The sequence below is a fragment of the Phacochoerus africanus genome, chromosome 1, assembly GCF_016906955.1.
Source record: "Phacochoerus africanus isolate WHEZ1 chromosome 1, ROS_Pafr_v1, whole genome shotgun sequence".
Lineage (NCBI taxonomy): Eukaryota > Metazoa > Chordata > Mammalia > Artiodactyla > Suidae > Phacochoerus > Phacochoerus africanus.
In genome coordinates, this window is record NC_062544.1 from 124,357,835 (window position 1) to 124,374,638 (window position 16,804).

At 39.5% G+C, this 16,804-nt stretch overlaps 1 protein-coding gene across 1 annotated transcript in view; it reads right to left on the reverse strand.

Annotated features, from left to right (window-relative positions):
• Positions 1-16,804, reverse strand: part of CADPS (calcium dependent secretion activator) — a 266,034-nt gene that overhangs the window by 128,537 nt on the left and 120,693 nt on the right. The window contains exons 9-10 of the mRNA XM_047778450.1: positions 16,071-16,207; positions 12,557-12,744 (exon numbers count right to left, since the gene is read on the reverse strand). Coding sequence (XP_047634406.1) covers positions 12,557-12,744; positions 16,071-16,207 — 325 coding nt within the window. The remainder of the gene's footprint in view (positions 1-12,556; positions 12,745-16,070; positions 16,208-16,804) is intronic.

Sequence of the window (16,804 nt, forward strand, 5' to 3'; positions counted from 1 at the left end):
AACACTGTTAATCTCCCTATCCCAAAAAGGTTAACAACTAAAAATTATTGTCTTTCTTTCTTGTAGTTGCTTTGTAACTGCCTATGTCAGTGTGAATGATTTCGTTTTAAAATAAATGAAACAAACTCATCTTATGTCTGTAAGACACATGGCACAGAGTTCAGCAACAAAAACAGGTAATAAAGCACATCACAGTTTGAACATCCAGTGCAAATTTGTTTGTAATGGTCAGAATTGCTCTGAAAAGGTACTGGTAACAGGGGATCTTATTTTACAAACCGAGGAAGAGATGGGCAGGAATCATATCATTTGTCCAGGGTCACAGCTTGTAACTGTATCAGTTATAAAGAAAAAATATCCTTTATAGATATTTTGGTTTCTCATCATTATTACTGAAAATTCTGTCAAACATCAGGTTCTTTTTCACTGACCCCTTTAATCAGTCCATGTTAATTTTATAGGTTTAGGGGGATTTCTATAGATCTACTAACTGGAGAATCAGTATTTTGGGGAGCACTATTTTCACAGAAGTAATAAAATGCTTTCCCCAGAGCAGTGGTTCTCAAACCTGAACTTGCCTCAAAATCACCTGGAAAGCTAGTGACAACTCAGACTGCTAAGGCACCCCAGAGTGTCTGATTCAGGAGATCTTGGGTGGGGCCTGAACACTGGCATCTCTAACAAGTTCTCTGGTACTGCTGGTTGTGGGGAACCTTCCTTGAGAACCTCTGCCTTAGAACAGAAAAATATCTGGTGGGTGGCTGAACATAAGAAAGAGCATTTTTGATTCAGGGCTCCCAATTTCCCTTCGATTAGAGTGAATTTGGAACGAAATATCTCCTCTAGGAAGCACATGGTCCCTTTATGAAGCTAACAACCCCTTCTGAAAGTGGCCTTTGCACCATTCTCAGGATGCCATTCTAAGCAGTGCTGGTTGCAAAATAAAGAGAACTGTATTGGTGTCTCTCAGAAACCATGCTTTTGTTTCTCTATTCCGGAAACATTTGGGGGTGATTCTATAATTGTCATAAAACTGGCTCTGCATCTTGTTCCTTTCTCAATACTTTTAACACTTAAGGAATCACAAAGAATGAGAGAAGAGGAGGGATAAAGTTGGATTTTAAACTCCTACCTAGCAAATCCCAGGCTGAGCTGTATCTTTACTCATATGTGCCTAGAAGCCTGCATCCTCTGCCCTCTTGTATCCTGACTGGTGTATTTTCTGTTCACGTTTTTGTGCTCCTTAGGGTCTGTTGGCACTTCCTAAGGGCACTCAAATTTCCTTGGGAGGAATGACTTTGGCTGCACTGTGGGTACTGCTGAGGCAGAGGATGAATTGAGGTGCCTATTCTCTCAATGTCAATGCAGAAGGCTGCCTGCAGGCCAGCTCCTCCATTTCATGGTCACTGTACAGCTAAGCTGGACTAGGAACTACACTCAGCCAACTGGACACCCTTCCCTGGAACCTTAATGTCAAGTAAATGATGCAAAGATTAGAAGAAATAGGTGAGATTTGCTCATCCCAGCAGCTGTGCCCTGACCAGCCAGAACCCCCAGATTAGCAGCTCTTAATCTCTGAACATTAGAACCAAGAGAAACTTTAAGGGGTCTGACCCTCAAGCACTGATTTAGTATGTATGCAGGGGGGCCAGCATTGTCATATTAAACTCCCTGGGTCTTTCTAATGTGCCGGTAAGGGCCGAACCACTGCTTTGGCTCTGTTTCCTACTTTCTACAGCTATTTTGATTCCAGTTTCCCCTTCTCTTTTTTGGAGGCTCTTACCATCCCAATAAACTCCCTTTCGCTTAGATTATCCAAAGTTAGTTTTTGTTCCTTACATTGCACTGATGTAAGTTCATCAAGCACATATCTTCTCTTTTCTCATGCTTCCAACTTCAGCAGAAGCATTGATGCCTTGGAACCTGGCTTTAGAAACGCACACAGATACATACAAACAAGACAAGGAAATGTGGTTGCTGGTTCTGAACTGCACACTGGCTAACCACTCACTTCTTGTATATCATGATCCTGCAAACTCGAGACAATATGCAGGTCAAGTGCAGTCATTTTTGGAGCCCTGTGGATGACTGGAAGCTCTCCCACCTGCAGGCCATCATTGGTGCCAGAAGTGGGTCTCTCTGGCCACAACAGACTATATTGCATCTGACACAGCAGGCATCTCTGGAATCCACCTTTCAAGTTTTTGGCAAACCATTTTCTCACTGTCCTTCACAAAGTTGACATTTTCGGCAGCATGATAGGAAAGATGTCACGTCGGCTGCTCTTCAAGTTCTTGTCACAGTGGTTAGCACCAGTTCTGTCATCTTCACTCTCCTCACAGTCTCCCATCTTGAGCCATGTCACAAATAATAATACATCTAGAGTTGTGTTTTTCTTTTCCTTTTGTCAGATTGAAACGACCCTAACCCAGCTGCCCATACTTTAGGACTTGTTATGCAAATTCATCTCCCCTTCCCCAAATGCTTCTGAGCTACAAGCTTGTTAATTAATGTCTATTGTAGGATTAATTCAATATGATTAAGCATGAGGCTTTTTTAATGTGAAGCATTGCATTTGGATATTTGAAATTAAGTGTGAACAACGGAGCCAAAGAAGTAAAGCTACCTTGTGTTTTGTGAAAGTGAATTGATCTCTTCGGGGTTGTTAAATTGTTGCTACACACCCAGGTGTGCACAGAGAGTCCTAGCATTTAATTATCTTACTAGCAGGGTTCTCCACATTATATTAAAAGCTGGGCCACAAAACCGTTGTTTGGAAGGTAAAGTATCTTTTTAAGAAGGTCAGGTTACTAAATTAATTCAAAGCATACAAGGATTGATGTGTTCTGATAGTGCATCGATTTGGTGATGAAGTGCAGAATCCAGGGTAAAAAGAAATGTGTGAAGTCAACAAAAGAGGAAATAATGTCTAGTCCACCTCTCTGCATACAGCCAGCTTTAAGCTCCAATCACTATCAACAAGGGGTAAAACTCCAGCTGAAGTGGGAATATACTTTCTCTCCAAATGCAAATGTCCACATATGCCGGTGCAGGCACTGTAAACATGATATATTCTCTCTCTCCAAATGGATGCATGCCTGCAGACCGCATTATGGATCCATGAAAACGTCCTTAAACAAGCATGATAACTGAATCCTACCCACTACAAAATTGTTCCAGCCCAGAAAGATGAGAGCTGAAAGGGTCAGAGTGGAATTGAATACTGTAGTAGATGTTCCTTGCAACGATCCCTAAAGAGAACATTTAGACCAAACACACTCTCTTAACTCTCTCTTTTTAAAAATTGACTTTTTCTAGCAGTTCTTTAACTTTACAACTTTGAGAATGATAATCCTAGCGTGGAATATTTTCCTTTGTCTCTCTCAAGTGGTTAAAAACTACACATTCAAGACAGGACCAAAGCATCATCATCTCAAATGGAGACATCCTCACTTGCTCATCTGGATGGTTTGTATAATCTCTAGGTTAATTATAAATTGTAATTAGGACTCTCACATCCCATAGTCACTGCTTCATTATGAAAGGCTAGCTTTACCCTTTCCTTCTCCCCTCCCTCCAGCCTTGCCCTTTTCTAATTATGCCCTGATGCCCTGGGGCTCAGACACGCTGCTAAAACAAATATATCAAAGTGTTTGTATCACAAAGAGTAAGATAGGAAGCAACCACAAGCAGTTTCTACAACATTACAAATGTGTGTTGAAATTAGTTGAGGTTGGCTGTAGTCAATTTGAAAAAGCGGGTGGAGAGGGCAAAAGTATAACAGTGAGGTCTTCCTGAGTTGTTTTCTATTTTTCTAAACATGCAGCTATAACCCAACAATGTCAGAAGGTGTCTTCACTCTTTTATAGCAATGGGGGGTGATGGGGGAGTCTCTCTCTACTGAACAGTCTTAAAGAATGTGGATGCTATTGGCACAAGGACATTAGTTAAAGTGTCTCAAGCTCTGCTCAGGTACTGAATGAGGCAAGAGCCCACAGATGGTTAGAGAAATGGTGTAAAATGTATGCACTGCAGGAATTTATATTATGTTTATTTCCCCAGAGGACTGATTTACAAAATTTGTACTACACAGATATTTCTTTTTAAGGACTAAGAGATGAGGTTCTTTATTTCTATACAAACATGGATAATTAGGCTTTAAATTCCATCCTGAACACCTTCTGACCTTATGTATAGCCTTCTGAGTGGTCAGACCAGTAATATGTGTGGCTTTTTGGTAACACACCCATATTGAAAAGAGTGTCACATCTGAAAATATATTTTTGCATCAGTGAATCCAGTGACCACAGTATGAGGACATACTGTGGGAATTTTAGAAGGAAAATGCCCATGACTTAGATGGTTTTTATAAGCCAGAAAGACTGTCCTGATGGGATAGGTAATTTAGCACCTTTTATAAGATTTTATGTATCTGAGTTGGAAAATCTTCTATTCTTCTAGGGCAAATATTTCTCAGGAAGAGGGTCACATGGATTAATAGCATACGAGATCTAAAAATAATTTCTCCCTGGGTTGTAGATTTTCTCTTGAAATGTGTTTGGACTTTTTCCCCTCTCCTTCTTACAAATACTTCCAATTAGGTGAAGTGGGTTCTTTGGGACTTAGAAGACCATGACTTAGCCACATGTAAGGCCAAAACCACCTGCCCAGAGCTGGGAGGCCAGCCAGCAATGTGCTCCTGTCCACAAGTGCAATAATGCCTGTGTTAGTGTGTAACATGAGACCAAGAACGCAGACGTGACTGTCACCCTCCACCAATGCCTGCCTGCTACCAAACTGCTGGATTGAGAGGTTGGTAAAGCAGAGCTATCCCTGTTACAGTCTTTTCTCTCTCTTTTGGGGAGGGAGAATTAAAAAGCACCAAATATCATGTCATGATGGGTGCATATGTGTATAATGCAAAGAAAGAGAAGGGGGTAGGAGGGGAGGAAGGAAAGAAGAGAGGGAGAGAAAGGAGATAGCAGTGGAAGGAAAAAAATATATATATATATATGCAAAATGACTCATTTACTGCCAGGTAGGCATTCCCAAAGAAATAAAGGAAACCATCATGTGACATGGATTGGGAGTGAGGGCACAACACTGGAGACAAGGGCATTGTCAATCAAACAATGGCTGTGGTCCAGAGGACAGAAGACAAGAGACTTGAACTCTGGTAGTGGCATTGAAGAGAAGGAGAAGTGGATGGACTTGAGAGATACCTAAGAGCACTGACAGGGCATGGGAACTGAATCCTTGTGATGTGATGAAGAAGGGGGTGGCAAGGATGGCTCCCAAATTTTTTTCTTGGGCAACTGGTTGGATGGAACCACTTACTGACTTAGGCAACCTGATGGAGTTAACAGAGAAGAAAAGTGAGCTCCATCTGATTGTTCAGTTACTCAAATCCGAGTCACAGGGATCACATGGTCTCTGCACACAACTAGCACCTTGGCTCCAAATACATCTTCCAAAAGAATCCTTGGATACATTTTCAGAGATTTTAGGACTCATGCCCTCTTACATCTGCTTGCAGACTCATTAATCTATGCAGCTTACTTTGGATTGGGGAGGTTGGCATTATGGATTTGTTAATTGCTGATACAATGTACTTTCTCCGCAGGCCATATGTGAAGAGCAGCACTGGCATTCAAGAAATGTTAAATAATAATGTAAATGAGAAAAATTTCGAATCCCAATAATAAAGGGATCCAAGGAACATTGACGCAACTTGCAATCATCGGAGCTGTTTGATTGCCTTGTCACTGTGGGACAGTGACCAAAGTGATGTTATTCTAAATGTCATCTAGAAAGAATACTAAAAATATTATGGTGAAAATTAAGTACTGCAGCCTTAGGAGCTGATTTAAAAATTAGAAGATATAGCGATTTACATCTGTGGATTTGATGATCGCCAAGTGCAGCCAGCTGAACATGCTCACAATTTCCTTTTCTTTCTCTCTGTCTTTAGAAAATGGGTTCAGTTTTAAAGAGCTGGTCTAAACTCATTTTTCCTCAGTCAGTGGTTCTGAAATGTTGCTACATATAGGAATCATTTGAGGAGATTTTAAAACCATGATGCTTAGGCCATATCCCAGATTAACTAAGCCAAAATTTCTGCAGGTAGGGCTAAGGCATTAGCCTTTTTTAGGCTCCGTGACCCCAGCATGCATGCAAGTTTGACCACCAAGGTCTTGAATAAGTAGGATCTGAAGACCAAATGTCTTAGAAATACATGGGGAGGAACTGACTAAAAGTGGAAATACTTGGCTCCATCGAAGACTTGCTGAATCAAATTATTTGAGGATGGGACCTCATACTCGACATTTTAACAAACTCCTCATGTGATTTAAATGCACGCTAGAGTGTGACAACCCCTGAACAAGCTGCAACTCAGTGATGGCAACTTTTGGACACAGAATATATTTGTGCAAAATAAACTACAATCCAAGTAAAAAGGAGAAACTTCAGCCTATCACCTGGAAGTTTGATCTGTGTGTGTGTGGGAGGGTTGTTTGCAAGGGGCTGTTCTGCGCATTGTAGGATATTTAGAAACATCTCAGGCCTCTACCCACTAGATGACAAAAGCACCATACTTCCCCAGGGTGACAACCAGAAATATCTCTAGACATTGCCAGGTGTCACCTGGGGAAGGGGTCACCCCTAGTCAGGAATTACTACTCTAAAAGATGCCAAACATATGGTTCCATAAGTTCTTTTTCTTCTTCTTCTTCTTCTTTTTTTTTTTTTGGCTTTTTAGGGCCGCACCTGTGGCATATGGAGGTTCCCAGGCTAGGGGTCTAATCAGAGCCAGTCTACACCACAGACACAACAACATCAGATCTGAGCCATGTCTGCAACCTACACCACAGATCATGGCAACGCCAGATCCTTGACCTGCTGAGCGAGGCCAGGGATCGAACCCACAACCTCATGGTTCCTAGTGGGATTTGTTTCCACTGCTCCATGATGGGAACTCCTGGCTCCATAACTTCTACTGCTTGGAATTATGAAAAGCAAACATTTTCCTGATTGGCCAGAAATGTCTACTTTGGATTGGATGTTTTAGATTCAAGTAGGTACAGTGTTTCACAGAGATGTGGCATAGGCTTCCAGAAAAGGTGAAATAAACTCCATCACCTGAGCAGTCAGTAATGATTTCCAGCTGCAGTAGAACAGGACTCTGCTTCTGCCTTTGGAGCTGCTGAGTTATTAACAGGTAAAAAATTAGTAATTAGGTAAGCAACTACTTTTCACCTAAATTGGATGTGAGATGATAGGATTGAGCTCTCTTGTTCAGTTAAATTCAGCTAAAGGGTAATCTGTTTCCAGAGTCATGAATTCCTTCTTATTGTGGGTCAAAGAATAGATAACATCTCCATATGGGAATAGTGTTCACCCTGGTGAAAGAGGTAGGAAAATGCTCTTTTCAGCACCAAAAGGCTGTTAATTGGTGTTCAAAGGAGAATCTGTCTGATGGGGTCTAAAACTCCAGATATACCCTGGCTTTTTCCACGAGGCCAAAATTACCAGGTGGGCCAAACTGATTTTGGATATCTTTAGAACAAACATGGGAAAGTCTTTAATTCAGATGACTGCAATGGTATCTCACATGGAAATGTTGAAACTCATACCAAATGGCAGAATTTGCATCTCACACCATACACAGGTACTAATGCCGGCAGAAAGGTTACAAATTCAAGCTCCAAAGCCAGAACATCCATGTTTGAATTAGGCCCACGCAAGTATTTGCTATGGAGCAAGTGACTGAATTTATCTGAGTCTCAAACTCCTTATCTGTTAGATGAGGGTAATAATAGCACAGATCTCATAGCAATGCAATAAGGATAGAATGACATAATATATGTAGACAGCACTTCACAGTGCCTGGTATACAACAAACATTTATTAAAAGGTGGCAATTATTCTTTTTTAAAGTAAACTTTATGAAATCTGACAATGGACTATTTTACTTGTTATTATAACCCACAGAAGATAATTTTAGAGGATAACTGGATATTGCAAATGCTATGATTGTATGTGCTCATTTTGCAGATGAGAAAACTGAGGCACAGAAATGAGATATGATAATCTGAGATTTATACAGAACAGGCTCTAAAACTCAGATCTTTAGGATATGTGTACAGCACTGATGTAGTGCAAAGAGGAAGAGCTTTGAACTCAGAATATCTGAGTTTGCTACTTAAATTTACAGACATTCAGCTTCATCACCTGCAAAATGGATGTAAAAGTAAGTATCTAACCTGAAAATGTTATAGCAAATGAGAAAGAATGCATGAAAGTACCTTGTAAACTGCAGAATACCATACAACTGATAGTTAATACTATGATTTATTTGTCCTTAAAAAGTGAAATGCAAACACAGACCCTGGAACACACACATAAGCCTCAAAATGCATTTCAAGATCCTTTTGGATAGCTTTTCACCACACAGGGAATAAGTCAGTCTCCAGCAAGCATGGACATTTACTCTCTGTTCTGCTTCAATGAGGATCATGTCAAAAGCAGAACCTTGGACAGCAGCCAGAGAAGCTCCCTTCAGACACCTGCAACATTCTCTACGGGTTTGCTGGATGCAAGCTACTTCTGCCTTGTAGTCTGACTCTCACAGGGAAACGCAAAAGTCCCACTCCATCTCCATCCTCATATACTCCAAGTTCAGAAGATGGGTGTCCACATGGAATTGGGGCTTTTTTTGACCTTCGCTATAGGACCTGCACGCACTGAATTGACAGCCTGCTATATTCTCTAGAAAGTGAAAATTGGCATTTTCATTTGGTCTGTCTACAAGTGAACTATATATTAGGATGTAGGACTTATAGGACTTATAAATATTCAAGTGAACAAATTCATACCGATGCGTAGAGCATACCTTCCTGTGAACTTTTTGCAGTTTGCCAATGCCGGGGTCAGAACACTGGTTTCAAAACCTCAACAACAATATTTTTAAATGTCCATGTTAATTTTGGGTGAGAAGGGAAGGTAAAAAAGGATATAATGATAACACTGGAGATAACTGTTCATCTATTTTAAAAGGGAAAAAAGCCACCATTTTGCCATTTTACCAATTCATAAAGACAGCATCCCTAAAGGAGATAGAAAACAAGAGCAGATAAATATAATTTTAGAACTTAAAAGTGACCTCATCATATGAATGATTCTAGTAAAAGTTACTAATTTAGTGATAGACTTCATGTTGTGTCTTCATTATAAATCATTATTTGAAGATGGATTTCTTTCATGAGATAAATGTGGAACTGAAGGTGTTTGGTGAAAATGATGGACTTACTATAAACATAAATCTATCTTATGCCAATCCATTTTATTTGCTCCTTAAACATAATTTCAAAATTATAAAAGAGCGGGTTGTTTATTATGATTGACTTGGTAAGGTACCAGGCTCCTAACTAGATGCCACTGAAAAAAAAAAAAAAGCAATCTGACTCATGAATCTGTTTACATATTGCTCAATTAGTTGTTTTTTTTTTTTCCTCAACATGAACATGTTTTAAGAGTCACTAAATACCCGACTCAAATTCAGTCCTAATACATGGTATTTTTGCCCATAGCTAGGATTTTTTATTTATTTATTTGGTCTTTCTGCCATTTCTAGGGCCGCTCCTGCACCATATGGAAGTTCCCAGGCTAGGGGTCGAATCAGAGCTGTAGCTGCCAGCCTGCACCACAGCCACAGCAATGTGGGATCTGAGCCATGTCTGCAACCTACACCGCAGCTCATGGCAACACTGGATCCTTAACCCACTGAACAAGGTCAGGGATCGAACCTGCAACCTCATGGTTCCTAGTCGGATTTGTTAACCACTGAGCCATGACAGGAACTCCCATAGCTAGAATTTTTTTTTTAAGGAAGTGTACTTTTGAACAGAGACGCCAGGAATACACAAAGCTTGCTTTTTGCTGAGGTGAAAGTCTTGGCATAGACGGCAGTGGGGGTTAGGGGAGGGTCACAGACATCACAAACACAAGCTAATACACATGTAACTGCTTACCTTTTGGGCTCTGTATTTGCCTGGGTTTTGGGGTTTTTTCTTTTTTTGGATTCCTTTTTGGTATCTTTTTTAGCCTCTGGTTCAGATGGGGAGGGAGTTTTGCTCCCTTCAGGGTCTGTATTTGGTGGCAGCCCACTAAGGTACACATGCATTTGTTGACTTTGGAGAGGGGGTGGTCGCATGGGGCATGCACAGAGTGTGGCCAGCCACAGGAGAATCAAGAGCACACACACATGCACAAACAAAAGAAAGAAAAAGAAGGATGCATCAAACAGCAAGAGCAAATGCATTCAAACTAAAATAATAAGCAAACAACAACAACAACAAAAAAACTGATGCAAACTTGCATAAGGAAAATCAGAACTGAAAAGAAAATAAGAAATCCAAAACTGTTTCCATGACAAGATGTATAAACCTAACTGTGAATCAAGTGGCAGTCTTACAATATGAAATCCAGACAATGTGTATCATAATTCATGATGATGTTTACCAGGGAGTTTACAAAAACACTTCATTATTTTATAACACTTTCTTATTCAGTAACATATGTAGAATACAGTGTGACAACCCAGAGAATATAATGCAACTTCTCTCTCTCTCTAAAGAATTCAGTCCAAGAGGCTGTAACAGATAGTCATCAAAGTGTACATATTTATAAAAAGCAGAATTATGCAGATATGCTCCCCAGGTATCAGAGTTTTCATGAATATCTTTTATCCAAATGAAAGGTCATGTGCTGGGCTAGGAAACCTTATAACAATGGGAGGTGATGAAAATCTTGTTGCCTGTTAAATATTCAAACTTACAATGCTATTGTTATCTAGTTCTAAATGTTGAAGTTGCATCTCATAAAACCTACCAGTGCTAGGGAGGGGAAAAGCACAGAACCAGCCCTTAGATATTTCAGAGTTGTATAGCTTGCGAAGATAAAGACGACTGACACAATTCTGATATAAAATAAAACGCGGTGTGGAGTTCCTATTGTGGTACAAAGGGACCAATGATGTTGCTGGTGCACTGGGACACAGGTGTGATCCCCCGCACAGTACAGTAAGTTAAAGATCCAGCGTTGGCATTGATGAAGCTGTGGAATAGGTCATGACTGTGGCTTGAATCTGATCCCTGGCCTGGGAACTCTATGTGCTGTGGTGCAGCCAAAAAAGAATAAAATGAAATGAAATGAAATGAAATGAAATAAAATAAAATAAAATGCAGTCAATTCTGGATTCTCCCACATGTGAATTTTTTTTAGAGCACCACAGACAGATTCTGAAGCCACCTAGTTTTCCCTGGGTGCGCCTTCCCTGGCTATTGGCTGGGGTTCCTGGGATAACATAGACTTGTCTTTATAGTAATATGAGGTTATATACACTGGGATAGTAAACTGGCTGTGGCAGTGTGGAAATTTATTCCATGTCTTCAGAGCCAAATGGTAATGTTCTTAAATTATTTATTGCTTTGCATTATTCAGAACATGGATCTTTTCCTCCAGGAGCTGGGCAATGTCTAAAGAAAGTAAGTACTTACTATAGAGTTGGGAGAACCGATGCTCTGGTCTTGTCTACAAAACCTATAAGGGGGGTTGATGACACTGTGGATCTCTGAAAAGTTCTTCTCTGCTCTCTGGTTAAACTCTAAGTGTCATGATTATCTTTGCCTTCCAGCTTCACTTTGTGTGTCTCAGCTTTTGAATTTCCACCACAGAACATTTGTACATGATATTTCTTTTGCCTGGAACTCCTACTGCAGTACTCAGTCCAAGCATGGCTTCCTTAAGGAGGCTCTCCCTGTCACCCTGCCACCACATCTGAGTCCTGTTCCTTTATTAAATGCTACCATGGAACTGTATTCCTTTTCTCAGAGAGCCAATCTCTGTGGAACTCTGACATCACTTAGTGTCTGGTTTTTGCTCACCATGTACCAGAGTGTCTGACACTCAGCAAGTAATCATTAAATATTTATGGAATGAATGATAGTAACAATGGCAAAAATTTATTTAGCCCTTTCCATGTTCCAGGCATTATGCTAAGTCCTTTAAATCCACTTGCATCCTCTCAAGAACCCTATGGGGACATTAACATCCCTGTTTTACAGATGGGAAAACAGTGGCACAGGGGGTTTAATTACCACCCAGGGTCATGGCTAGTAAATGGAGGAGTCATGAATTGAACCTAGATTGTTCTAACATTAGAGACCACTCTAGGATTCCTGTTTGCCATTTCTTTTTTTTTTTTCAAGTTTTTTTTTAATTATAGTTGAATTACAATATTGTACCAGCTTCTGCTAATTTGTGCCATTTCTTTTAAGTCTCTTGAAAGGAGAAGAAATTAGGATCTGTGTGTTCTTTTTGTTTGTGTGGCTGGCATGCATGTGTGTGTGTATAAGTGTGTGTGCATGTGTTTGTATTACTGAAGGAATAGGGATGGATAGAGAGTTAGAGATGACCCTAAAAGTAGAACTAGTCATAAACCACTGCCAGTGCCTTAAAATTTTTTAAAAAGGAATGCCTCTGGACATGTGCTTACCTGTTCCCGTGGACGTGGGATGCACAGAAGGCAAAGCTGTAGTGAAGGAGCGTGGGATCAATCATGGCGCCATTTTCTGCCCGTTCAAGCAGGTCTCTGAGGTAGCAGAGGTGTCGGTGACACCCTCGCACTCCATTTCGGGCGCAGTACTCGTCTAGGACAAACACCTGGCCAGGACTGAACCAGCCCTGTTTGGGGAATAAAAGAGAGACTTTCTTTTAAATACAGGTTTCTTTTTTTTTTTTTTTTTTTTTTGGCGGGGTGGGGGGAGCTGCTAGAGTTGGGGAGTCACTGGAGAGGGAAGTTGAAAAACAGCCAGTGCTAACTAACACTTACTGATTGCTTATTAAGTACCAGCCACTGTGGCCAACACTGTGCCTGCTACCTTGTTTAACCCTTACAAGTAGTAAGTGATGACATTCAATTAGCAGAGGGCCTGATTTCGGAAACAGACTCGCCCATGAGGCTCAATTGTACACCTTAAAAGGCGTGGGGATAGGGCAAAGTCTTGGTTACTGATAAGAGAAGATAGTAACATTAATGCCTTCCATTGGTGCAGTGCTTTTTCCTTGACAAAGGCCTGTCAGGTGAGCCCCCTCCGCAATCTTGTGAAGTAGATAGGGCACTTTATCTCCATTTCATAGATGAGGAAGTGGAAATAAGAGCTCACAAATAATACAAAACAGGTAGGACTCAAATCCAGCTCTGTCTTATTCTAAGTCTTCTGTTTTTTCAGTACTCTGGAGCATTAACAAATACTAGGATTGGTCTTCAAACATGCCAGGACTTCAAAAATCCTTTTGTTTTGGAAGAAAAAAATTTTTTAGATTTTAAAATGAAGATAACAGCAGAACTTTCAAAGAGAACAACATGACTAAGTTTTCAAGTTGTGAATCATATATGATTCAATTAAACTGAGAGGAGCTTCTTATTTTCTCCCACGGAGTTATGTGTTTTCTTATTATTTATTTGCTTGCTGAAGGACCACACAAAATTCTGCTCTAAAAGAGAACCTGGGTGGAATCTCCAAGTCAGAGTAGATTGGGAGGTCTGATGGGGTAGAAACATCCCTGTTTTATACATGGGAAAGTGCTGCCTCCGTCATGCACTTCAGGGATGCTCAGAAGGGCCATGTGACTTGCCGCTCAAAGTCATCCTTGGGACAAATCTGCAATCAGATCACTTCTTTCAGTTTGGGTACCTTTCTGAAGTGGGAAATAGTCCAATTTAGGTGGTACTTTGTAAGCCTGGAATTTAGGATTGTTGTAAATCTAAATTTAATTTTACTTGGAGGGTCTTCTCTGAGTCATCTTTTGAATATCTCTCCCTTTTGAAAGAGAAGAGGCAAAAGGAGCAAATGACTGGGTGGCAGGTAGAGGTCACAGAAGTGCAGCAAGGGAGGCCTCTGCCACACACCAATCTTGTATTAGTGATCTGAGGAGTCTTCGATTGACAACATGCAGCTCAGCGATGCATCCAACGAAAGACGGCATCTTTCCTATTTCAAATTATAAGTTACTGCAGAGGGCGGGAGAGTAGTCGAGGCAGTGGGCTGCCCCTATAGGCAACTTCTTTGCCACTCCATCTGCTACCCCAAATGCTAAATCTTAGAAACAACACTGCTGTGAAAGATTAAAATATATTTTCTACGACTCAGATGACACCAAGTCTTTTGTAGATGCCAAAATAGCTGCTTTGAAAAGAGTTGAAGAAATATCAATTAGGAACTCAGTCGAAGACACAGAAAAATTTATGTATCCCTGCTGGTCGGTCTCCAAAACTAACTGAAAAAAAAGATTGTAATAATGAGAAAATGGAATATATAGAGGCAGGAGATAAGGTCCTTTTAATTGCTGTTACTTTTTGAGATTTTGGGAGGATGATTAATAGATACAGGTAAACAAAGAGGGAAGGAAATGATTTGATGCTATTCATAATTAATTTTGGATTTTTAGGCCTATATATGACTAAAAGGAAGCAAGCTTCAAAATTTCATATCTGGTTTAATTTTTTAGTGGGCATTCACTAATTCTCCTTAGTGATGAATTTCTTAGGGAAAAAGAAAATCATCTTAAGAAATTAAGATTTGAAAAAAAGTCTTGAAAACAATACATCTCAAAAAAATTCCTCAAGAGATGAGAAATTACGCATAAAAGGAAATGATTTAAGTTCAGAGGCATATTCTTACAAGTTTCACAAATGCAATTTATAATTATGTGAATAATTACATAATCGTAGGAAGCACATTTGAGAAAAATTGCCTTGCAATGCAAGGTAAGCTTTTTTTTTCTTTTTTAAGTCAAAATGATGTGTTTCTTTCCAATTTGGCAGAGTGCATACTCTTCTGATGAAGTGCTTCTAAACCTGAGATAATCAATGAATCTTTTATGAGACGAAGATTAATAACTTATTCCATACACTCCCGCTTCTGTTTTTAAGACTATTTTATCTACCATTTTTAATATTTTGGCTTCTGGCACAGGAAAAAAAAAGAATTTAAAACAGAAATTAGTCAGAATAAAGATATAGCCATGTCATTTAGAAAAAAATAGATTTTTCTTATATTTATGTTAATATCAATAATATGTTAATATTAATTATATACTATTAATAATATACAGATATATTAACCTTAGTATGTGGAATTAGAGATAAGGCTTTTCTACTGGGTAAAGCCATTTTATTCTTTCCTCTCAGCTTTCCCATCTATAAAATGGGATTAATAACCCTTATCTTTAAGAAATGAAGTAAAAATTTATGGTTTGCAGAAGGAAATAAATCAAGTCTCTTTTAGGCTTTTGGATGTAATAGTATAAAGCCCAAAATATATCCTCAGAAATCCAATACAGACATAATATTGAATTTAAATTTAAATGATTTAAATCTAGGCTTAAAACAGGATTTCAAGAAATGTTCATGTTCTTGCTAGAGAGCTGGACTTCTAAATGCCTAAAGCACCATATAACAATTCCCTCTAAAGGTGAAAAATGCTTTTAGAACTATGAAAAAAAAAAGCCACCCAAACAAATCCAAACCCATTTAGCTTATGAAAAAGGAAGTGAACTTCACTTATAAATCATTTTGATCTTAAAAAAAAATAAACACAAAGAAGACATTCATTTCTGAGACAGGAACACAGAGTCTTATCATCTGGCTTGAGATGGGAGGGGGATCTTAAAGTCTAAGAAAAATGAGGCGATTTTTACAAGTTCCCCACAAGCAGGTGCCAAACTCGATTACCCTCTTGAGAATATTTCTCATGTAGCAGCTGAAAAGGGGGAAGCTCCGACACGGAGGCTGGGGGGTTGGATCTGCCTCTACTGATAACTTCCTCCCGCTGTATCTTCTTTCTTTGGTAAGTAAAACTGTCTCAACCCAGGAAATCAAGAATACATTTATAATTGTTAAAGGGGCTCTGCAATGGAGAAAAGAGCTTGACATAAAGGTAGAAAAATATTTTATTTTGTAAAAGGTTATCACGTTTAAATTGCTGTAGACCAAAGAATATACTTGCCAGGCAAGAATAGGAATCATTAAGTCTGTGATCCAAAGTAAGACGTTGCACCATCTCAAAGAGGGAAGCGTGGTCAAAGTTACAGGGGTTGGAAGAGATAAATTCATCCATGCCATGTTTTTGAGCTCTATCTGCGTCTGTTCATTTATACATGTAGAGAGAGACACAATTTAGAGAAACACATCACATTTTCTTTGACATTTCAAATACACAGGAATTCACTAGGCATTACGAATGCTAGCTGTTTCCTCGTTGCCTCCCACCAACATTCCCAAGATATTCTTTTTACCTCCCATTGTCAACTTGCATCACTTACTGGTGAGTTTATTGCATTTAGGCAAAAATATATTGGCATCAACATGTTTATCAAATGATCACAACTCCAGTGCATTTATGTTGTTCTTTAAAAACTAAGCACACGACTATAACTTCGCCTGTGTTTCACCAAACACTGAAAGCAGATCGGATCTTTGCTTATAAAAGCCTAGTTAGTGCTTAGGTTTTTAATAGATTCTGCCATTCCAGTGGTTATGTCTAGAGCAATTTCTCTACAATTATTGGGATTATCTGGAAAAAAAGGGTTATGCTGATTTTCAGCAGAGTGACAATATTTGTATCTTCCCCTTCCAAATCGCAATTGCCAATTTGGTTGCACAAAAGGTTTGGGTCCCCGCCCTCCAAAATTAAAACAAAATAATAACAAAAGATTTTCACTGAAGTCTGGAGGATAAGTT